The sequence below is a fragment of the Microcaecilia unicolor genome, chromosome 5 (assembly GCF_901765095.1).
Source record: "Microcaecilia unicolor chromosome 5, aMicUni1.1, whole genome shotgun sequence".
NCBI classification, from domain to species: domain Eukaryota; kingdom Metazoa; phylum Chordata; class Amphibia; order Gymnophiona; family Siphonopidae; genus Microcaecilia; species Microcaecilia unicolor.
Genome location: NC_044035.1, coordinates 37,013,458 through 37,037,099, shown reverse-complemented (window position 1 = coordinate 37,037,099; position 23,642 = coordinate 37,013,458). Strand labels below are relative to the sequence as shown.

At 46.8% G+C, this 23,642-nt stretch overlaps 1 protein-coding gene across 1 annotated transcript in view; it reads right to left on the bottom strand.

Moving 5' to 3' along the window:
* CFAP43 (cilia and flagella associated protein 43) overlaps window positions 1-23,642 on the bottom strand; it is a 254,521-nt gene that overhangs the window by 40,597 nt on the left and 190,282 nt on the right. The window contains exons 29-33 of the mRNA XM_030202783.1: window positions 17,929-18,036; window positions 12,234-12,320; window positions 12,043-12,131; window positions 2,751-2,958; window positions 1,529-1,641 (exon numbers count right to left, since the gene is read on the bottom strand). Coding sequence (XP_030058643.1) covers window positions 1,529-1,641; window positions 2,751-2,958; window positions 12,043-12,131; window positions 12,234-12,320; window positions 17,929-18,036 — 605 coding nt within the window. The remainder of the gene's footprint in view (window positions 1-1,528; window positions 1,642-2,750; window positions 2,959-12,042; window positions 12,132-12,233; window positions 12,321-17,928; window positions 18,037-23,642) is intronic.

The window sequence follows — 23,642 nt, the reverse complement described above, 5'->3', positions numbered from 1 at the left end:
ACATTTGCTGCTTTTGGTAAGAAAATTATTATTGTGGAATCTGGATATCATTATGTCTTGAGCTGACTTGGATTTTTAGAGTTCATGTATTTTTTTTAGGCAATTAGAATTTACTGCTGTAGTGTTTGTTTCAGCTGCTATCAGGTGTATGTGCCTTTAGGGACACTGATAGGTAACTGTCCCTTTTAAGTTCATATTTTTAAGAGGCATGTATGACAATATGTTTTGTATGTATGTTGAAGATTAATAATTGAATGTGTTTTAACATACTGACTGAATAATATTTTTATGCTTATGTTTATGTCTATATTTATTTTGGGGTTAGTTTTTATTTGGATTACTTACTTTTAACTGGATTAATCATTGATATTATTTTTTTATTATATTATTATTTAATTATTATTATTATTATTATACGCCCCTGATACAGCCTCTGGGAGGTGAAATGTGGCCACATCGGGCAACAGATTTTAATAAAGAGTGTATTTCTACCTTTATCATCTTGTCACGGTTGTGCCCAGGTTTCAGGCTCTCAGTCATCTCACCCCCTGGTGGCCAGACCTGGTGGCTGCATTGGATTGTCTGTGTGCTGTTTCCTGTTCCAGACTTCAGCCCAGTCCAGATCTTCCGGCCTGCTAGACTTGCTTGTCTTGTTTGAGCCTGCACAGCACCCGTAGCTGCCTTGTGATTGCTGCAGCTGAATCTCAGCTGCTGCGGGGCTTATTAGCCATTTGGAAACTCACTGCTTTGCCTTTGCATCGCCTAAGGCCCTGGTTTGGTGGTGCTTGTTGCACTTCTGCCTAGTCCAGTTTATAGTCTGTATTCTTGTCTGATTCTAGTTTAGTCTTTGTGTAGCTTCTTGTTCTGTATTGCTTGTTGCCCAGTCTTGTTTCTTGTTTGTATGTCTTTGTCTAGTGCTTGGTTGCCTATGTTTCTTGTTCAGTGGCTGCCTGGCAGCTTTCAGTTCTGTCCCCTGTCTATCAGTGTTTCTTCCGTTTCAGGGGCTGCTTGCAGCTTTCAGTTCTGTCCCTTGTCTGTCTGAGAGTCCTAGTCTAGTATTCTGCCTAGCCTCCCTGTGTGCTCTAGTCCCTGTGTGTATCCTGCTGGTTTCCAGTTCCTGCCCTGTCCAGTAAGTCCTGCCGGCCACCTGCACCCAGGGGCTCAACTCCTGAGGACCGGAGGTCAACTGCAGGTGAAGTCTTGCTGGCCCTGTCAGAGTTCTGCCTTATCCCTAGTTCCTGCTTTTGAAAGCGTGACACATCTTTAGTATTATAATCCATATTAACTTTTATAATAAAATCAAAAGTGGTGGGGGAAGGGTAGAATATACTCTTGGAATGAGAACCTGGTTTATTAAAGGTTTTTTTCTCATTTGTGGGGAATATATCAGGCTCAAATTAATTGAGACCAAGAATGAGGTACAGAAACATAAAACATAATGACACAGGACTGCATACATGGCCCATCTAGTCTACCCAAGTCATTTCCTTTTGCATGATTAGGCCCATATGACCTCAGAATGAATTACCCATTGAGCTCCTGCATGATGATCTCAATATCTTGGCGAAGTTTATCATCCTCCTCTATCTTCTTCTGGAGAAATGCTTGCATTTCAGCTAATGTTAGGGCCTTCTTTTTCACCTAAAAATAAAAAAACAAAATGACCACTACAAAGCTACAGATTTTTGTGAGCAGGTACTGGTGGGCAAAAAGTAATGGATTTTATCTCTGTCTGCACACTTGTTTAAAACAGAAATGGCAAACTCCCATTATATGTGTGTGTGTGTGTGTGTATATATATATATATATATATATATATATATATATATATATATATATATATATATATATATATATATATATATATATATATATATATATATATATATATATATATATATATATATATGTTTATAATAAAAAGGATGTGAGATCTACTGACATAGTAAAATGGCTGCTGTATATTGTACCATTACTGAAAATCTACTTCCCAACTTGTGCAGAAAAAAATATATATTTGATTCAAGAACCAGGTTAATTTGCATAATTTGGCTATCTAGCGAATCAGATCCAGTTCTGGCACTTGAGGACTAGGATTCACACTCCTTGGTTTAAAGAATATTTGTAGTAATTTGCAGAATGTGAACTCTGCAGCTGTCCGTCTTTGAACCCCAAGCATAGGCCATAGCTCACAGGTAAATTAAAAAAAAAATAGTTCCACAAGACAACTCTTCATTTTAGAGCAACCTTATACTGTTTACTATCCTCTCAGCCCTAAAAGCACGCTGACACTATTCATTTATCTTTTTTAGATTAAAAATGAAAGCTGGTCAATTTGGAGTGCGTTAGCAAATGGAAATATATATTTTATGATGTAAACTCTTCAAAACCTACACATGATGTATTCTGCGAAGGCCATGGAATCTAATCTAGCCTAATTATATTTGGATAAAGAAAGCTGATCAAGCTAGATTTTAAATATTACATTTTAAATATTCTTGAGATTTACTCAAAAAGCAAGCAAAAAACACAACGAAGACCTTCAGGAGCAGGACAATGGGAGATTCTTTATTGAGTCTTTCCAATAAAGTCTCCCATTGTCCTGCTCCTGAAGGACTTTGTTGTGCTTTTTGCTTCACTTTGCCTTATTGGTGTACTTTGGAGCCTCTCTTTTCCACTCGAGATTTATTTAAAATAAAGGAAAAAAGGACAAAAAAAAAAATCAAAGCAACGGAATGCATTTTACGCACTTGTTGTTCATAGTGTACTTTTGCTCGCCTAGAATTGCAGAAACGTTCCCAGACAGGCAACTCTATAATATCTGGCATGTGCTCAGGGGAGTCTAGCTCATCCATAGCTTTTGATAATTGGATAAATGCTTCATTGATCACTTTTCCTGATCGAGGGTGATCTCCAAAAGGGCTTGTACTGTCAGTCTGAGTTCTCATCCTTTGAACCCTAGAATTATTCACAATGAAAAATACATTACATGTGACGCATAAGCTTTCATTTAACAGTGGAGCATTTGTTTGTATTACAGGCATGTAAACATATCTGCACAACTGCAGGCTGTATTATGCTAACTTGTCATGTCTAGAAATTCCCTTTATAGAGCTCAGTTATAGACAAATGACGAAGTTAATGGAATAGTAGGCTATAGCAAGACAGTAGTTTCCAGCTTTTAGAATTAAACGAACTAAGCCTATTATTCTCAACATATTTCTAAAACCTGAACAGATTCTGCAGCACCGACTGCCCAAACCGACTGTCGCGTCGGGTATCCTGCTGAAGGCAGTAGTGAGATGTGAATGTGTGGACTGATGACCACGTTGCAGCCTTGCAAATCCCCTCAATGGAGGCTGACTAAGTGAGCCACTGACGCAGCCATGGCTCTAACATTATGAGCCGTGACATGGACCTCTAAAGACAGCCCAGCTTGGGCATAAGTGAAGGAAATGCAATCTGCTAGCCAATTGGAGATTGTATGTTTTCCGATGGCGACTCCCCTCCTGTTGGGATCGAAAGAAACAAACAACTGGGTGGACTGTCTAAAGGGCTTTGTCTGCTCCACGTAAAAGGCCAATGCTCTCTTGCAGTCCTAGGTGTGCAAACTGCTTTTGAGAAGACAGGTATGTGGATGGGGAAAGAAAGTTGGCAAGACAATTGACTGGTTCAGATGGAACTCCGACACCACCTTTGGCAGGAACTTAGGGTGCGTGCAGAGGACTACTCTGTTGTAATGGAACTTGATGTAACGTGCATGCACTACCAAGGCCTGAAGCTCACTGACTCTACGAGCTGAAGTAACAGCCACCAAGAAAACGGCCTTCCAGGTCAAGTACTTCAGATGGCAGGAATTCAGTGGCTGAAAAGGAGCTTTCATCAGCTGGGTGAGAACGACGTTGAGATCCCATGATACTGGTGGAGGTTTGACAGGGGGCTTTGACAAAAGCAAACCTCTCATGAAGCGAAAGCTGTCCAGAGATAGGCTTACCTTCTACACGGCGATGATAAGCACAAATCGCACTAAGATGAACTCTTACGGAGTTGGTCTTGAGACCAGACTCCGACAAGTGTAGAAGGTATTCAAGCAGGGTCTATGTAAGACAAGAAAGGATCTAGGGTCTTGCTGTCACACCAGACGGTAAACCTCCTCCATTTGAAAGAGTAACACCTCTTCGTGGAATCTTTCCTGGAAGCAAGCAAGACTCGGGAGACACCCTCTGAAAGACCCAAGGAGGCGAATTCTAAGCTCTCAACATTCAGGCCGTGAGAGCCAGAGACTGGAGGTTGGGATGTAGAAGCGACTCCTGAGTGATAAGGGTTGGAAAACAGTCCAATCTCCATGGTTCTTTGGAGGACAACTCCAGAAGAAGAGGGAACCACATCTGATGCGGCCAGAAGGGTGTAATCAGGATCATGGTTCCGCAGTCTTGCTTGAGTTTCAGCAAAGTCTTCCCTACTAGAGGTATGGGAGGATACGCATACAGAAGGCCTGTCCCCCAATGTAGGAGAAAGGCATCTGACGCTAGTCTGTCATGGGCCTGAAGTCTGGAACAGAACTGAGGGACCTTGTGATTGATCTGAGTGGCAAAAAGATCCACCTAGGGGGTGCCCCACACTCGGAAGATTTTGCGGACTACGCCCATGTTCAGTGACCACTCGAGAGGTTGCATTATCCTGCTTATCCCGTCGGCCAGTCTGTTGTTTACGCCTGCCAGATAAGTGGCTTGGAGAAACATGCCATGACGGCAAGCCCAAAGCCACATCTAGACGGCTTCCTGACACAGAGGGTGAGATCCGGTGCCCCCCTGCTTGTTGGTGTAATACTACTACTACTACTTAGCATTTCTATAGCGCTGCCAGGGTTACGCAGCGCTGTACAATTTTAGCATGGGGAAGGACAGTCCCTGCTCAAGAGAGCTTACAATCTAAAGGTTACAAACTATGTAGTCAGTGTAGGTGACTTACAACTTATGTAGTCAATGTAGGTAGCTTACAATCTAAAGGTTATAAGCTATGTAGGGAAGGTGGTTAGGTGCCAAAAGCAAGGGAGAAGAGATGGGCTTTGAGTAAGGAGTTGAAGATGGGCAGGGAGGGCGCATGGCGTATGGGCTCGGGAAGTCTGTTCCAGGCATAAGGTGATGCGAGGCAGAAGGGGCGGAGTCTGGAGTTAGCGGTGGTAGAGAAGGGTACAGATAGTAGTGATTTGTCCTGAGAGCGGAGGTTACGGGTAGGAACGTACGGGGAGAGGAGGGTAGAGAGGTAAAGGGGGGCTGCAGATTGAGTGCACTTGAAGGTCAATAGGAGAAGCTTGAACTGTATACGGTAGCGGATCGGGAGCCAGTGAAGCAACTTGAGGAGAGGGGTGATATGAGAGTATCGATTCACGCGGTAGATAAGACGTGCGGCGGAATTTTGGACAGATTGAAGGGGGGATAGATGGCTAAGCGGGAGGCCAGCGAGAAGAATGTTGCAATAGTCCAGACGAGAGGTAACGAGCGAGTGGACGAGGGTTCGGGTGGTCTGTTCAGAGAGGAATGGGCGAATTTTGCTAATATTAAAGAGGAAGAAGCGACAGGTCTTAGCTGTCTGCTGGATATGGGCAGAGAAGGAGAGGGAGGAGTCGAAGATGACTCCGAGATTGCGGGCTGAAGAGACGGGGAGGATGAGGGCGTTGTCAACAGAGACGGAAAGTGGGGGAAGAGGAGAAGAGGGTTTGGGTGGAAAGACAAGGAGCTCGGTCTTTGCCATGTTCAGTTTCAGATGCCGGTTGGACATCCAGGCAGCGATGTCTGAGAGGCAGGCCGAAACTTTGGCCTGGGTTTCGACTGTGATGTCGGGAGTGGAGAGATAAAGCTGGGTGTCATCAGCATAGAGATGGTACTGGAAACCATGTGATGAGATCAGCGAGCCCAGGGAAGAGGTGTAGATCGAGAAAAGAAGCGGTCCAAGGACAGATCCTTGAGGAACCCCAACAGAGAGCGGGATGGGGGTGGAAGAAGAACCATTAGAAAATACTCTGAAGGTGCGTTGGGAAAGGTACGAAGAGAACCAGGAGAGGACGGAGCCCTGGAACCCGAATGAGGACAGTGTGTCAAGAAGTAAATTATGATTAACGGTGTCAAAGGCGGCCGATAGGTCGAGGAGGATGAGAATGGAATAGTGACCTTTGGATTTGGCAAGGAACAGGTCATTGCAGACTTTAGAGAGTGCTGTTTCTGTCGAGTGTTGTGGGCGAAAGCCAGATTGAAGTGGATCGAGGACGGCCTGAGAGGAGAGGAAATCAAGGCAGCGGCTGTGGACAGCGTGTTCAAGTAATTTGGAGAGGAAGGGTAGAAGAGAGATGGGGCAGTAGCTGGAGGGACAGGTGGGGTCAAGTGAAGGTTTTTTGAGAAGTGGTGTGACTACAGCATGCTTGAAGGTGTCACGGACAGTAGCAGTGGAGAGAGAGAGGTTGATGATGTGACAGATTGAGGGGATAACTGTAGGAGAGATGTTGTTAAGCAGATTGGTGGGAATGGGATCAGAGGAACAGGTGGTACACTTAGAGGAAGAAAGTAGGCGAGCAATGTCCTCTTCGGTGATCTCAGGGAAGGAGGAGAAGGAGGCCAGGTTGGGTTGGTTGAGGGAGTGGGTTAAGAAGTCACAGGGAGGAGAAGGCTTGGAAGTGAATTCAAGGTTTATCTTCTGCACTTTATCATGGAAGTAGTCAGCTAGTGTTTGAGAAGAGAGTGAAGGGGGGGTGGGAGCGGAGGGCATTTTAAGTACGGAGTTGAGGGTGGCGAAGAGGCGACGAGGGTTGGAGCCAAGAGAATTGGTTAGTTGAGAGTAATATTCCTGTTTGGCAAGGAATAGGAAAGACTAGAAGGAGGAAAGCATGAATTTGTAATGGGTGAAGTCTGGCAGGGTGCGAGATTTCCTCCAGAGTCGTTCAGTAGATCGGGTGCAGGAGCGAAGGTAACGGATGCAAGGGGTTAACCAGGGCTGGGGATTAATGCGCTTGGTGGGGCGAGAGACAGATGGTGCTAGGGTGTCCAGGGCAGTGGAGAGAATTTCATTGTAGGTAGAGACAGCTGTGTCGACAGATTCAGAAGATGAGATGGAAGGGAAGAGATTGGAGATGTGAGAGGATAGGGTAGGGGGGTCGACAGATTGGAGATTCCTGAAGGCAGTGGTTATAGTTGGGTAAGGTTGAGGGGGAGGGTGGTGAAGTGTAAGGGTGATTAGGTGATGATCTGAGATTGGAAGGACTGAGGTGCAGAAGTTGGAAGGTGAGCAGGAAGAGAAGAGAACGAGGTCTAGACAATGGTCATTACGGTGAGTAGGGGTGGTAGAGCATAGTTGGAGGTTAAAGGAGGATGTCAGAGAGAGGAATTTAGAAGCGTAGGAGTTGGATGGGATGTCAACGTGAATATTAAAATCACCAAGAATGAGGGATGGAGATGAGGGATCAAGAAAGACGGTGAGCCAAGCGTCGAAGTCAGTAAGGAATGAGGAGAGGGGCTTATCAGGGGGGCGGTAGATGACTGCAACTCTGAGTGGAGTCAGGTAGAATAGCTGGATGGCATGAGTTTCGAAGGATGAGAAACAGTGAGACTGTGGCAGGAGTTGGGGTTGGAAACTACAGGAGGGTGAGAGAAGAAACCCAACGCCTCCACCGCAACCTGGTTGTCTGTCTGAATTAAAATGATTTGGTTGGACAGCCGATCTCTGAAAGCCTTTAGAGCGTTCCAGATTGCTCTTAATTCCAAGAGGTTGTTCTGCAGACCTCTTTCCTGAAAGGACCAGGCTCCTTCAGGGTGGAGCCCATCTACATGAGCTTCCCACCCCAGGAGAGATGCATCCATCGTCAGCACTTTTCGTGGCTGAGGAACTTGGAATGGTCATCCCATGGTCAAATTGGATCGAATCGTCCACCAGTGGAGAGAATTCCGAAAGCCGGTGGACAGCTGGATGACATCCTCTAGATCCCCCACAGCTTGAAACTACTGGGAAGCTAGGGTCCATTGAGCTGATCTCATATGTAGACGTGCCATGGGCATGACATGAACTGTGGAGGCCATGTGCCCCAGAAGTCTCAACATCTGCCGAGCCGTGACCTGGTGAGACGCTCAAACCATGGACACCAGGGACAGAAGATTGTCCGCCCTTGTCTCGGGAAGATAGGCTCGAGCTGTCTGAATGTTCAACAGGGCTCCAATGAATTCCAATGCTTGGACTGGGGAGAGATGGGACTTGGGATAATTTATGATGAACCCCAGTAGCTCTAGCACCCAAATAATCATTCGCATGGACTCCAGAGCACCCTCCTTCGAGGTGCTCTTCACCAGCCAATCATCGAGATAAGGAAGCACATGCACTCCCAGTCTGTGTAGCGACGCTGCGACTACAGCTAGGCATTTGGTAAACACTCTGGGCGCAGACACCAGGCCAAAAGGCAGTACACGGTACTGAAAGTGCTGTGTTCCCAGCCGAAATTGAAGATACTTCTTGTGAGCTGGAAGTATCGAGATGTGTGTGTAGGCATCCTTTAAGGGTGCCTAGGGAAACCATCCTGAACTTTTCTCAGACAAGATATTTGCTCAGGGCCCTTAGGTCTAGGATGGGACGCATCCCTCCTGTTTTCTTTTGCACAAGGAAGTGCCTGAAATAGAATCCCAATCCTTCTTCCCCTGGTGGAACGGGTTCGACTGCTTGGGCCTTCAGAAGGGCGGAGAGTTCCTCTGCAAGTACCTGTTTGTGCTGGGAACTGTAAGAATGAGCTCCCGGTGGACAATTTGGAGGCTTGGATTCCAGATTGAGAGTATATCCTGACCGGACTATATGAAGAACCCACCGGTCGGAGGTTATAAGAGTCCACCTTTGGTGAAAAAATATCAACCTCCTCCCAACTGGCACATTGTCCAGCACAGACACTTTTACTGAGGCTATGCTGAACTGGAGCCAGTCAAAAGCCCGTCCCTTGCTTTTGCTGGGGAGCCGCAGAGGCCTTAGGCGCATGCTGTTAACAAGAATGAGCGTGCTGGGACTGAGCCTGAACACGCTGCCGAGAAGCAGGAGTGTACCTACGCCTAGCATAGGAATAGGGAGCACTCCTCTTCCCTCCAAAAAACCTCCTAGATGAGGAGGTAGTAGCAGAAGACGCCCGGCGGGAGAGAGAATCCATAGCATCATTGTGCTTCTTGAGCTGGTCAACCAGATCCTCTACTTTCTCACCAAAAAGGTTATCCCTCCGGCAAGGAACATCTGCCATCCGCTGCTGGACCAAATGATCCATGTCAGAGACACGCAGCCATGAGAGTCTGCACATTATTATACCTTGAGCAGCGATCCTGGATGCTATATCAAAAGTGTCGAACGTACCCCTGGCCAGGAATTTTCAACACACCTTCTGCTGCCTGACCACCTGGCGAAAAGGCTCGGCTTGCTCCGGAGTGCATCAACCAAGCTAGACAATTGCCTCACCGAGTTCTGCAAGTGGATGCTCGTGAAGAGCTGGTATGTTTGGATCTTGGCAGCAAGCATAGCGGCCTGATACACCTTCCTCCTATAGAGTCCAAGGTTCTAGATTCTCTGCCTGGGGGCACCGAGGCATAATCCCTAGTACTCTTGGCTCTTTTGAAAGCAAGAGTCCACCACCATGGAATTGTGAGGTAGCTGAGACTTCATCAATCCAGGCTCCCCGTGGATCCGATATTGGGATTCAGTCCTTTTCGGGATCACGGGATTAGACAGAGGGAATGACCAGTTTCGCATAAGGACTTCCTTCAGTACATTATGCAAAGGAGTCATTGCAGCCTCTCTAGGCGGATAAGGATAATCCAGGACCTCGAGTATCTCAGCCCTGGGCTCATCCTCAACCTCCATAGGGAAAGGAATAGCCGCAGCCATTTCCCGGACAAAGGAGGTAAAGGATAGACTCTCCGGTGGAGAAAGTCTCCTTTCTGGTGGAGGGGAAGGTTCGGAAGGAATCCCATAGGACTCATCAGAAGAAAAGTACCTGGGATCCTCCTCTTCCTCCCACGCTCATCTTCAGTATCGGACAGGACATCTCTCAGAGCAGTCCAAAACTGAGCCTGCCTCAACGCCGAGGAATGACGTCCTCGATGGCGGTGCCGAGAAGTCGATGCCCGCCTGGACTCAGGTGAAGCTTCCTCCACCAACGTCGAAGGGGAGTCAACCTGGATGGCAGGCGGCACCGAGGTCGGGGACCTCACCACAGGCGACGGGCCAGATACCGCTGCAGCAGACGGTATGGAAGGCGCAAGCACCCCCAACACCGAAGCAGACTGGCGCAGCAACCCTTCCAGAAGCTCTGGAAGCAGGGTCCTGATGCACTCGTCGAGATCCGCTGTCGGACAAGGCTACGGGGTCGGTAAAGGAACCAGTGGCAGAATCTGTCGAGGGTCGGAAGCAGGTACCGGGCTGCTAGACCGACGCATCGGCACCTCCTGAATAGAGGGAAAGCGACCCTCTTGGCACAGACACTTCTCGGGTGCTGATATCTTTGAAAGATACCTTATTCCGAGCCATGTACTTTTGAGCTAACTTTAGGGAAAGGGGGTGATTGGGTGATATTGGAGAGGGGTGATTGTCTCAGGAGGTGAAACCTGCATCGAGACAGCAGCCACCTATGGGGAGTGCTAATGTGAAATCAAATAACTCAATTTTTTTAACAGGTACTCAGGCCTAAGATGAAAGGAAACCTAACAGGCTAAAAATACTAAGAAAACTAATTAGAAAAGGCACGAAAATATCTTAGAAGAGATGCGCTGAGGACAGCAGACAAGACTTGACTGCTCTGCTCCGCAGAGAAACAATGACTACTGGTCCTGAGAGCTCACAATGGGCAGGAAGGCATCCATGCTTGCGCGGTGCAGTGCCTTCAAAGGGTTCTAAAATCTCAAGAACGCTGCGTGGTGTCTGTGCCAGGCTCTATCAGATAGCATCACCCAAATATGGTATGTAGTATCCTACTTGTCTTCAGATAGTTAGGAGTACAGAATGTACTCCTAACTCACTTACCCTGTCCTTTATCCTCACCTCTTTATTCCCTTACCCTTAATTGTTCTGTCTGTTTACCCGTCTTATCTAGATTGTAAGCTCTTTGAGCAGGGACTGTCTTCTATGTATGGTGTACAGCGCTGCGCATACCTTGTGGCACTATAAAAATGATAAGTAGATAGATAGTATTTCCAAATAAAAAATCTAATGAAACAAAAAGGAGATGCAAAATGTCTGCAAATACTTTATACCAATTGCAATTTTCAAAAGGAAAGGGACAGGGAAAGCGGATGGGATTTGATATACTACCGCCTTTCTGTGGTTACAATCAAAGCAGTTTACATATTATATACAGGTACTTATTTTTGTACCTGGGGCAATGGAGGGTTAAGTGACTTGCCCAGAGTCACAAGGAGTCACAGTGAGAACTGAACCCTGTTCCCCTGGTTCTCAGCCCACTGCACTAACCATTTGGCTACTTCTCCATTCCAATACATTTCCTGTGAAATTTGGTGCAAAGTTTGCAAATAAAAAGTACTTTGTATCAAGGCTATCAGCTTAAAAATTGTCCCATCTATGCAGAACAAACACATATTAAGATGCTTACTTTTAATTTTATAATTAATTCCTTACACCAGTGGCGTACCAAGGGGGGGCAATGGGGGCGGTCCGCCCCGGGTGCACGCCGCTGGGGGGTGCTGCGGCGCGCGCCTGCTCTGAGTTCGCTGACTTCGCTGACCTGTTCCAGGTCAGAGGGAGCTGCAGCGAACGCGCAAAGTCAGGGAACTCTGAGCAGGCGTGCGCTGCGGCACCCCCCCCCCCCAGCGGCATGCACCCGGGGGGGGGGGGTTCCGCGCTGCATCGGGGGGGGGGTGCTGCACCCAGGGGGGGTCCGCGCTGCATCGGGGGGGGGGTGCTGCACCCGGGGGGGGGGGGCGGGGCGCCGCTCCGGGTGTCCGCCCCCCTAGGAACGCCACTACTTTATACTTAGAAGGAGGACTTTAATAAAAAGGAATAAATGAAAAAGAATAGTACCTTGGTCTGCGTTTGTAGAGTTTATAAAGCATATCAATTTGAAGAACAGGAATATCTGCAAATTCCTTTCTAAAGCCACGGTCCAGAAGCTGGAAACAGATTGACAGTTAAAACTCTGAAACTGCAGTCATGCCAAGTCTAAATGTGAAACAATCAGAATAAAATTTCAAAGCGATGAACAGCATTCTTACTTTGTCTTCCGCTACTAAATTGTCATAGGATTCTCTGAATTCATCAACTTGAATTTTGAAATTCTGCACTGCTTCTGCGCTCTGTGTCTGTAACACATTAACCACATTTTATTTATTTGAAAATCTGTTTATTGGTGAGAAAAAAGGAACCTTAAACACAAACCACAATATATACAGAACAGCGACAACGCAAAAAAAAAAATGTACATGTATATACTGATTTGAAATCACCAATAATTTCTGCATGGTACTCTTTCCACTCCCCCCAAACTCCCATCCCCCCTTCCCCTCCATACAAAAAAAGCAAGTCCATACCCAAACCAGTTACTAACCCAACAAAACATAGGTGGAGGCCTGGTCTCTTATGACCCCCAACCCACTGATATCCCAGAAAACTGAAACCCCACACCCTCCTCCTCTCAACCCTAGCCCTGGAGAACTCTGACTCCAGCTGCATCTTGAAAATTATTCAAAATGTGGCTCCGAGCTGTGAGGAAATGATATTCAAGTAGGTCTCTAAATCGAAAGAAATCTTTTTCGTCTCTTCCAAAGATGGCAGGCTGCATATGATTCCCAGAGCATCATGAAGCTTAATCCACCAATACCAAAAGGTCAGCGGTTGGTCATTTCTTGCCAATAATACACACCTTACCTACAAGCAGCCTTGCTCCTGTATCCTGTACTCCCATAAAGGTATAGTCATTAAAAATGACACCTTCAAACGAGAGGCAAAGGGGTTGACTCAAAAGTCCACAAAGGAAGTATAACATTGCTACCTAAAGAGGGGCATAATCGAACGAAAACGTCTATCTCCATGGGCGTTTATCTCTGAGAACGGGTCCGTGAAGGGACGGACCGAACCGTATTTTCGAAAAAAATAGACGTCCATGTTTTATTCGACAATTTGTGAGCTGGGCGTTTTTGTTTTTCAGCGATAATGGAAAATGAAAGCGCCCAGCTCAAAAACGAATAAATCCAAGGCATTTGTTCGTGGGAGGGGCCAGGATTCGTAGTGCACTGGTCCCCCACACATGCCAGGACACCAACCGGGCACCCTAGGGGGCACTTTTACAAAAAAAAAAAAAAAGGTAAAAGAGCTCCCAGGTGCATAGCAACCTTCCCTTGTGTGTTGAGCCCCCCAAATCCCCCTCAAAACCCACTGCCCACAAGTCTACACCATTACTATAGCCCTAAGGGGTGAAGGGGGGCACCTACATGTGGGTACAGTGGGTTTGGGGGGGTTGGACGACTAAGCATTAAGCAGCACAATTGTAACAGGTAGGGGGGGGATGGGCCTGGGTCCACCTGCCTGAAGTCCACTGCACCCCCTAACAACTGCTCCAGGGACCTGCATACTGCTGCCAGGGAGGTGAGTATGACATTTGAGGGTGAAAATAAAAAGTTGTGAAACATCATTTTTTGTGGTGGGAGGGGGTTAGTGACCACTGGGGGAGTCAGGGGAGGTCATCCCTGATTCCCTCTGGGGGTAATCTGGTCATTTAGAGCATTTTTTGGGGCCTTATTTGTGAAAAAACAGGGTCCAGGAAAAGTGCCCTAAATTCTAGCTACAAACGCATACTTTTTTTCCATTATCGGTGAAAGGCGCCCATCTCTGTTCGGGTGATAACCATGCTCCAGTCCCGCCTTCACCACGCCTCCGGCACGCCTCCGACACGCCCCCATCAACTTTGTACGCTTTCGCGATGGAGTGCAGTTGAAAACGTCCAAGTTTGGCTTTCGATTATACCGCGTTATTCGTTTTTGTGAGATAAAACATCCATCTCCCGATTTAGGTCGGAACTTGGGCGTTTTTCTCGTTCGATTATAAGCATAAAAGTGCTCCAGTTCTTCTACACTGCCAAAATCCATATACAAGAGAGCTGGCATCCACCTGACGCTTTAGACACACAAGGCTAGCAACAAACCCCACTCAAAAATCCTGCTGTTGAGAGAAGTAGGCGCTATGAACTAAATGATATTGACACTCTTGTAGCTCCACACTATGGACCACTCCAGGTATTGTGCACTACTGATCCCCTAAAGTCCGAATTCTAATTGGTTAACCACATTTTAATAAGACCCTTAGAAAGGTTAGAATGGCCTTAACTCAGTAGTCCGTAACCCAGTCCTTGAACCTGCTCAGCCACTCAAATCCGCATGAATGCAAATCTATCTCATGCATATTCACAGTAGAGGCCAACCAAATTTTGGTTTCAGATCCAAAATGCCAATTTGGCCATGTTTCGGTTTTGGCCAAAAAATGTGTGTGTATTTTCAGCTGAAACCAATCCCCCCCGACCAAAACTGCCACCCACTCTCTGCCCTCCTCCCAACCAAAGCAACCAATGCCCTCCTACCATCCCTTAAGGTCTTCCCTGGGCCTACCTTAGGAGCCCTGGTAATCTAGTGGCCTAATTGGGGCAAGAGCAATCCCCAGTTGCTCCTGCCCCTGCTGTCTCCACCGTCAAAATGGCTGCCAAGACCTTCAGTGGCTGTCTTGCAGGACTGCCATTGAAGGTCATGGCAGCAATTTTGAGACTGAAGCCAGCAAAGATTTAGTGGCCTAACTGGGACAGGAGTGATCCAATCTTAAAATGGACTTGTGGAGACTGTTGCTGAAGGTCTTGGCAGCAATTGTGATGGCAGAGACTGTAGGGGCAGGAGCAACTGGGGATCGCTCTTGTTCTGGTTAGGCCATTAGATCACCAGGGTTTAAAGTGGGCCTGGGAAGGGTGGGCTAATGGGTGGGTCCTGGAGGGAGACTCTGTCTAGTTGAGGGAGGGAGGGAGGCACTGTTTGGTGGCAGCAACGGCAGTGGTGATGGGGGAAGCTCTGTCTGATCGAGAGGGAAGGGAGTGGATGCTGTTCGGGGGGGGGGGGGGAGTAGGGTGTACCTAGTTTCAGTTTTGGCTACAACGAAGCAGCAAATTTCAGTCACATATTTGATTTACGCTGAAATTGAAAAGCCTGGTTTCAATCAGCCTCTAATTCACTGGCTGGGTGTGTCTCAAGGACTGGGTTGAGAATTCTTGCCTTAATGTTATTAACTAAAAATATGTTATTCATATATAACAGCCAAAATTCAAACAGATTTATAATTTGAGGGAATCAAGATGGCGTCAGTAGCGGTTGCAAGTTTCCAGAGCTCCTGAGACTCAACAGCGACCCCGACAGAGAAATTCTATTCCCGACTTTTAGATGGGGAGAAGAAAAGGAAAGACGCAGGCACCTACCTCCAAGGCACCAGCGCCATCCCTAGTCTCTCATCAGACGACGCTGGAATCTTTTGGAATCGGGACCCATGGCGGGCAGGATCTTGCTTCAACGGGCTCGCCCCATTCGGGTGCAGAGCACAGCGCTGAGGGCATGACATTGAGCCCTCCTTCTCTCACCGCTCCTCCACAACCCGGAAGCATAGTTGAACCGGTGGAGCCACAACAGCTAGAAATGCTGTTTGTGGAAGGAGGACCCTCGTGTACTTCAATTCCAGGGAAGGAGTTAACAACTCAGGGACAAACGCTGGCCGGGGTCCCTGCTCCCCATGGAGTCGCTCCGAGGGAAGGCAGAGGAATGAAAAGATCTACCCAGGTGACTATGAATATGCTATGGGAGGCAATCCAGCAGGTAAATAACACCTTACTTCAAATAAACTCTTCTATAAAAGGCGAAATTGTAGAACTGAAACAATCTACTCAGAACTTATCTACAAAAGTCCAGGAACAAAATGAAAAGATCCTAAAGATGGAAACTGAGATTAAACAGTTGCAGGATTTAACTGTGACTTTGGTCAAAGATAAAGAGATTCAGGAAAGAAGGATGGAATATCTGGAGAATAATGGAAGGAGGAATAATTTGCGGCTATTGAATTTTCCCAAATCCCCTTAAATTCCATCAATAGATATGCTTAGGAAATACTTCAGTGAGATACTGGGGATCCCTGCAGAGGGTTATCCCCCTGTAACAAGGGCCCAGTATATCTCTGGAGTAGTGAGACCTACAAAAGAACAGCCTCAGGCTATTTCAAATCTAAACTTGACTGAATTTCTTGAAAATTCTTTGGATGTGATTACGGAGAGAACAACTTTAATAGTGACATTTGCTCTTGAACATGACAGAAATAACATTCTCAGACTATACTTTCGTCATTTAAATGAGAGATTTACCCAGTGAACGGAGTTCTCGGGGAGGAGTGTAGGGAGAGATGAGAGTGGAGAGGTACTGAGAAGATGCAGAGTGAATGCACTTATAAGTCAATAAGAGGAGTTTGAACTGTATGCGGAAACGGATAGGGAGCCAGTGAAGTGACTTGAGGAGAGGGCTAATATGAGCATAGCAACATTGGCGGAATATTTGCACCAACTGAAATGGTAAATTTGCATGCGCCATCCCTGTTATTCTATAACAACGTACGTTAATTTTAGGAATAACCCCGTTCTGCCTGTGCCCCTCACATTTCTACACCCCCTTTTTCAGAATACACATAAATTTTAGGCATGGATCCTGCACCTAAATTTACGCACATAAATGGCACAAAATAGCCAGCTTTCAAGTTAGCAGTCTGTGGTGATTTTCAGCGGTACTAACTGGTTAAGTACCACTGAATGTCAGCTAATAGCCCCAGACAAGAGAATTAAGCAGCCTAGAACCTCTCCTGGCTGTTGTATGTGCAGTGATAACATTATCTCCATAATGATCTCCATGTTATGACAGTGTAACAATATGTTGATCATTATCCTGAACATTAATGACATCTATGAGCACAGAATTAGGACTTTTGATGTCTCCCTGTGTTTTTTCAACCTGGTAGTTTCCTCCTGCTAATTTGTACGTCCAGATGAACTGGAACTAGGGACAGGATCCGGCACTATAAGCCTTCATTTGTAACCACCAGGGGAATGTATCTCATATTTCATTCCCCCAAGTACCTAGTCTGTACACAGTAATATAGCACATGACAGCAGATACAGACTGAAATTACTACTACTTAACATTTCTAAAGCGCTACTAGGGTTACGCAGCGCTGTACAATTTAACATGGAAGGACAGTCCCTGCTCAAGGAGCTTACAATCTAAAAGACAGGTGTACAATCTAAAGACAATCTAAACAATCTAAAGACAAGTGTAGAGTCCGTCTGATAGGGCATACTATATTTCACGAAAGGTTAGGTGCCGAAAGCAGCATTGAAGAGGTGAGTTTTAAGCAGAGATTTGAAGATGGGTAGGGAGGGGTCTTGGCGTAGGGGTTGAGGAAGATTGTTCCAAGCATAGGGTGAGGCAAGGCAGAATGAGCGGAGCTTGGAGTTGGCAGTGGAGAAGGGAACTGAAAGGAGGGAAATTGCCCATCTACTCTGCCCAGTAGAATCATCATAGGTGGTTATTGGACAGAGGCTTATGTACCAGAGCTTCTTGCAGAACCCTGTGTTCAAAGTTCCTGAATATGGTCACTAGGTCTCACCCTTAATTAATTAATGACCATAACTCCTTGCCCTTCGGTGGCAGTGAACCTATGTTTCCATATCTCGGAAGCCAGTATGCATGCACAAACCCCTCCTAGTAGATCCAGTTATGTCAATAATGGGACAAAATTTTCCAGTGGCTCAAATTAGTATATTTTATGTCATCAAACACATCATTATTGTAATAAAAACTAGATTAGTGTGAGAAAAGATCTCTCGAAGAGAGTCTGAATTCTTACTTTCTGCTTTCGCTTCTTTTCAAGAATATAATTGAGCTGCGCTTCCCTTGTTTTTAATTCTTCATCAATGAGTATTGAGTAAACAAGGTTGTTAATCTTCAGCTCCTCCTGTGAGAAAATCATAAGTAGATTAGTTACATTGCTTCTCAGGCCCAATGGTGGCCCATCTTAATGCAGGAGAATGCTGGAGATTTTTCTTGCGGGCCCTAACCATGTCTAAAACCAGTTCTGGCAGAAAATGAAATTCTTTTTTCTACCTTTGTTGTCTGGTTATTTCTTCTCTGTCTTCTTAGATGTCTTGCCAGGGTCTCCATGTTCATTTGGCATTTCTTCTCTCTGTACGTTCACCATCCATCTTTTCTCTACGTTCTCTGCCCTAACCAGCATTGCCCCTGTGCCCCTGCCCCATCCTCCCTCCATGTTGCTCATCTCTCTTCTTTCTGACCCTATTCTTGTCCTGTCTAACTTAACTCTTGTGTCCTTAATATATCTCCCTCTTCTTCCCTCTCTCCTGTCTTCCTGCCCACCCCCCAGGGGCAAGCATGTTCCTCTCTCTTCTGTCCAAAGCTCCCCTCCTCACCTGAGCTTCCACCCTCTTTCCAATGCTCCCCCCCAGCATGAGGATAATGGAGGGTTACTGCAAATGACCCCCCCCCCCACCACCACCATATGCCACCAATACATCTCCCCTGCTCTGTTTCTCTCCCTCCTTCGGCACATACATACACCCCCCCACCTCCCCCCCCCCCCCCCCCCCCCGCAGAATCCCCAAACTTCATGGTACTGCACTCACATGTTTCACCCGTAGCACCCCTGGCTTGCCCTCTTCCCACATCCATACTTTCAGCGCATACCTCTCCTGTGGCACCCTCTCCTCAGCTTGCCATTTTCATCCTCTCTCTCTCACTTCTCAAGGTTTCCCTCCACCCCTAGCATGCACTGCCTTCCTGCAGCACTGCCCGACTTGTCCTATTCATTGCTCCTCACCCCTTCCTTCTCCGATGCTCTACACAAGTGGAGAATCCTGTCCTTCCCCCAGACCTACCTAAATGATGCCCTGTGGTCTAGGGTAAGGTGGGCAGCAGTGATCCCGTTACTGCTACCTGTGCCAACTCCTTGGTTCAAAATGGCGGTCGCAAACCTCACAGTAGTTTCACGAGAGGTTGCTGCCACCATTTTGAACTGCAGAGCTAGTATGGGCAGCAGTGACTGGGGATTGCTACTGCCTGCCTTACCCTAGACCAGGACATCATTCAGGTAGGTCTGGGAAGGGGGATGGGGGGGGGGGGGGGTAGTGGGAGACCGGCTGGCTTTTGCAGCAGGGCCTGGAAGAGACGGCATAAATCTTGCTGACGTTGAGAAAACTAATTCAGCAAGTAGCACCGCTGAGGTCTTTGGTAAAATAAATTTTAACAGGAGATAAGTTAAACGTAAGTTATAGAATTATGCATTTGGCTGTTACAGTTACACACGTAAATGCTAGTTGGGTGCTAAGCGGTATTTGAGGCATACACAAGGGGAGGTGCCTGGGTTGACCACAGACATGCCATACATTTATATGCATAAATTACTGAATACCGCAAGTTACGTATTAAAGTGCTGCATTTAGGCTTCCCGAGGAGAGGCCCAAGCCTTCCTCATGAGAGGGGTCTGTTAGACCTCGTCTCCATGAGGCTCACCATTACCACACAAGTTGGGCTCCGGGGGCTTTTCAACATCCTTGATTTCAGCAACACTCCTCATTCCACCCAATTCTCGACCTGTGGAAAGTGAACCAGTGTCTTGTGGTCCGGCACTTCTGCATGGAGACTCTGTGGTCGGTGGTGGCAGCCTACTGAGTTTCTCACGGCCCTGGACCTCAAGGAGGCGTATCTACACATTTCTATTTGGCCTTCTCATCAGCGGTTTCTCCGTTTTGCCATTCTGGGACGGCATTTCCAATTTCAGGCATTGCCTTTTGGCCTTGTTAATGTTCCTTGCACCTTTTCCAAGGTCATGATTATGGTGTTGGTGGCCTTTCTCCAAAAAGAGGGCATTAGAGTGTATCCCTATCACGAGTTGTTAAATCGTGGGAAGATTGTGAAAAATTACAAGAGGACCTTACGAGATTGGGAGACTGGGCGTCTAAATGGCAGATGACATTTAATGTCAGCAAGTGCAAAGTGATACATGTGGGAAAGAGGAACCCAAACTATAGCTACATAATGCAAGGTTCCACGTTAGGAGTCACTGACCAAGAAAGGGATCTCGGCGTCATAGTTGATGATACGTTGAAATACTGTGCTCAGTGTGCTGCGGCGGCTAAGAAAGCAAATAGAATGTTAGGTATTATTAGAAAAGGAATGGAAAACAAAAGTGAGGATGTTATAATGCCTTTGTATTGGTCCATGGTGTGACCGAACCTTGAATATTGTGTTCAATTCTGATTACTCAAAAAAGATATAGTGGAATTAGAAAAGGTACAGAGAAGGGCAACGGAAATGATAAAGGGGATGGGACAACTTCCCTATGAGGAAAGGCTGAAGTGTCTAGGGTCTTCAGCTTGGAGAAGAGACAGCTGAGGGGAGATATGATAGAGGTCTATATAATAATGATTGGAGTGGAACTGGTAGACATGAATCGTTTGTTTACTCTTTCCAAAAATACTAGGACTAGGGGAATCAGAGAAAATATTTCTCCACTCAATGTGTAATTAAACTCTGGAATTCATTGCCAGAGAATGTGGTAAAGGCGGTTAGCTTAGTGGGGTTTAAAAAGGGTCTGGATGGCTTCCTAAAGGAAAACATAGACCATTATTAAATTGACTTGGGAAAATCCACTGCTTATTTCTGGGATAAGCATCATAAAATGTATTGAGCGTTTCTGGGATCTTGCCAGGTATTTGTGACCTGGATTGGCCACTGTTGGAAACAGGATACTGGGCTTGATGGACCTTTGGTCTGTCCCAGTGTGGCAATACTTACAGTGGGGGAAATAAGTATTTGATCCCTTGCTGATTTTGTAAGTTTGCCCACTGACAAAGACATGAGCAGCCCATAATTGAAGGGTAGGTTATTGGTAACAGTGAGAGATAGCACATCACAAATTAAATCCGGAAAATCACATTGTGGAAAGTATATGAATTTATTTGCATTCTGCAGAGGGAAATAAGTATTTAATCCCTCTGGCAAACAAGACCTAATACTTGGTGGCAAAACCCTTGTTGGCAAGCACAGCGGTCAGACGTCTTCTGTAGTTGATGATGAGGTTTGCACACATGTCAGGAGGAATTTTGGTCCACTCCTCTTTGCAGATCATCTCTAAATCATTAAGAGTTCTGGGCTGTCGCTTGGCAACTCGCAGCTTCAGCTCCCTCCATAAGTTTTCAATGGGATTAAGGTCTGGTGACTGGCTAGGCCACTCCATGACCCTAATGTGCTTCTTCCTGAGCCACTCCTTTGTTGCCTTGGCTTTATGTTTTGGGTCATTGTCGTGCTGGAAGACCCAGCCACGACCCATTTTTAAGGCCCTGGCGGAGGGAAGGAGGTTGTCACTCAGAATTGTACGGTACATGGCCCCATCCATTCTCCCATTGATGCGGTGAAGTAGTCCTGTGCCCTTAGCAGAGAAACACCCCCAAAACATAACATTTCCACCTCCATGCTTGACAGTGGGGACGGTGTTCTTTGGGTCATAGGCAGCATTTCTCTTCCTCCAAACACGGCGAGTTGAGTTCATGCCAAAGAGCTCAATTTTTGTCTCATCTGACCACAGCACCTTCTCTCAATCACTCTCGGCATCATCCAGGTGTTCACTGGCAAACTTCAGACGGGCCGTCACATGTGCCTTCCGGAGCAGGGGGACCTTGCGGGCACTGCAGGATTGCAATCCGTTATGTCGTAATGTGTTACCAATGGTTTTCGTGGTGACAGTGGTCCCAGCTGCCTTGAGATCATTGACAAGTTCCCCCCTTGTAGTTGTAGGCTGATTTCTAACCTTCCTCATGATCAAGGATACCCCACGAGGTGAGATTTTGCGTGGAGCCCCAGATCTTTGTCGATTGACAGTCATTTTGTACTTCTTCCATTTTCTTACTATGGCACCAACAGTTGTCTCCTTCTCGCCCAGCGTCTTACTGATGGTTTTGTAGCCCATTCCAGCCTTGTGCAGGTGTATGATCTTGTCCCTGACATCCTTAGACAGCTCCTTGCTCTTGGCCATTTTGTAGAGGTTAGAGTCTGACTGATTCACTGAGTCTGTGGACAGGTGTCTTTCATACAGGTGACCATTGCCGACAGCTGTCTGTCATGCAGGTAACGAGTTGATTTGGAGCATCTACCTGGTCTGTAGGGGCCAGATCTCTTACTGGTTGGTGGGGGATCAAATACTTATTTCCCTCTGCAGAATGCAAATAAATTCATATACTTTCCACAATGTGATTTTCCGGATTTAATTTGTGATGTGCTATCTCTCACTGTATATACTTATGATGACTCGTTGATCTGCTCGGATTCAGCGGAGGACAGCCTCAAGGCTACTGCTCGGGTCATTTTGCTCCTAGAGTCTGGGCTGGGTGGTCAATCATCAGAAGAGTTACTTTGTTCCATCTCAGATTCTGGACTACCTGGGTGTCCAATTCAACATGGCCCAGGGTTGAGTCTTCTTGCCCAAGAACAGGAGGTTCAAGCTTCAGACTCATGTGCTCAGCCTGCTGGGGGTGATGTGTCCTTGAGCACAGAACTATGTTCAGGTGCTGGGCTATACGGCGGCAACCCTGGAAGTGGTACCGTGGGCAAGGAAACAGATGTACCTTCTGCAGCTCTTGCTTCTGGGCAGGTGGTCGCCTGTTTCCCAGAAATATCAGTGGCGCCTTCCGTGGCAACCCAAGGCTTGGCAGAGCATGAGATGGTGGCTCCACGACTCCATCCTGTGGAAGAGAATGTCCTTGGTTCCTCCACAGTGGATGGTGGTGGTCACGGATGCCAGTCTCTCAGGCTGGAGAGCCCATTGTCTTCAACGTTATGCTCAGAGGCAGTGGAAGGTCCAGGAGGCAGCATGGCCACTCAATCACCTGGAGCTTCGTGCAGTGATGAATGCCTTGTTAGCCTTCCAGGACCTTTTGATCAACAAGTCAGTTCGGGTTCTCTCAGACAATACAATGGCGGTGGCATACATCAATCATCAGGGCGGTACCCAGAGTTGGGCCCTGGCGACTGAGGCATCCTGTCTCATGGAGTGGGCCAAGGATCACGTTCTCGGTCTGTTGACGGCTCACATCACAGATCATTACAACGTGCAAGTGGACTTACTCAGTAGACATCTTCTGGATCCGGTGGAATGGGAACTGTCGACGGCAGTGTTTTGTCAGATACTGTATGCCACCGGCGGGGAACACTGGAGGTGGATTTAATAGTGTCCCATCTGAACTCCGAAGTGTCCAGGTTCTTCAGTCATTGGAAAGAGGTCGGTTTGATACTCTGCTTCAGCCCTGGCTAGAGGAGGGCCTTCTTTACGTCTTTCCTCCTTGGCTTCTGATTGGCCAGATAATTTTCAAGATCACAAGTTACAGGGATCAAGTCATTCTGGTTGCTCCAGATTGGCCGAAACACCCCTGGTATGATGACCTTGTTCATCTGCTGGTGGCTCCTCCGTTTCTACTTTCGGTCAGTCCCAACCTTCTCCACCAGGGATCCCTCCCGCTTTGATCTTACGGCCTGGCTCTTCAGAGGTCGTGG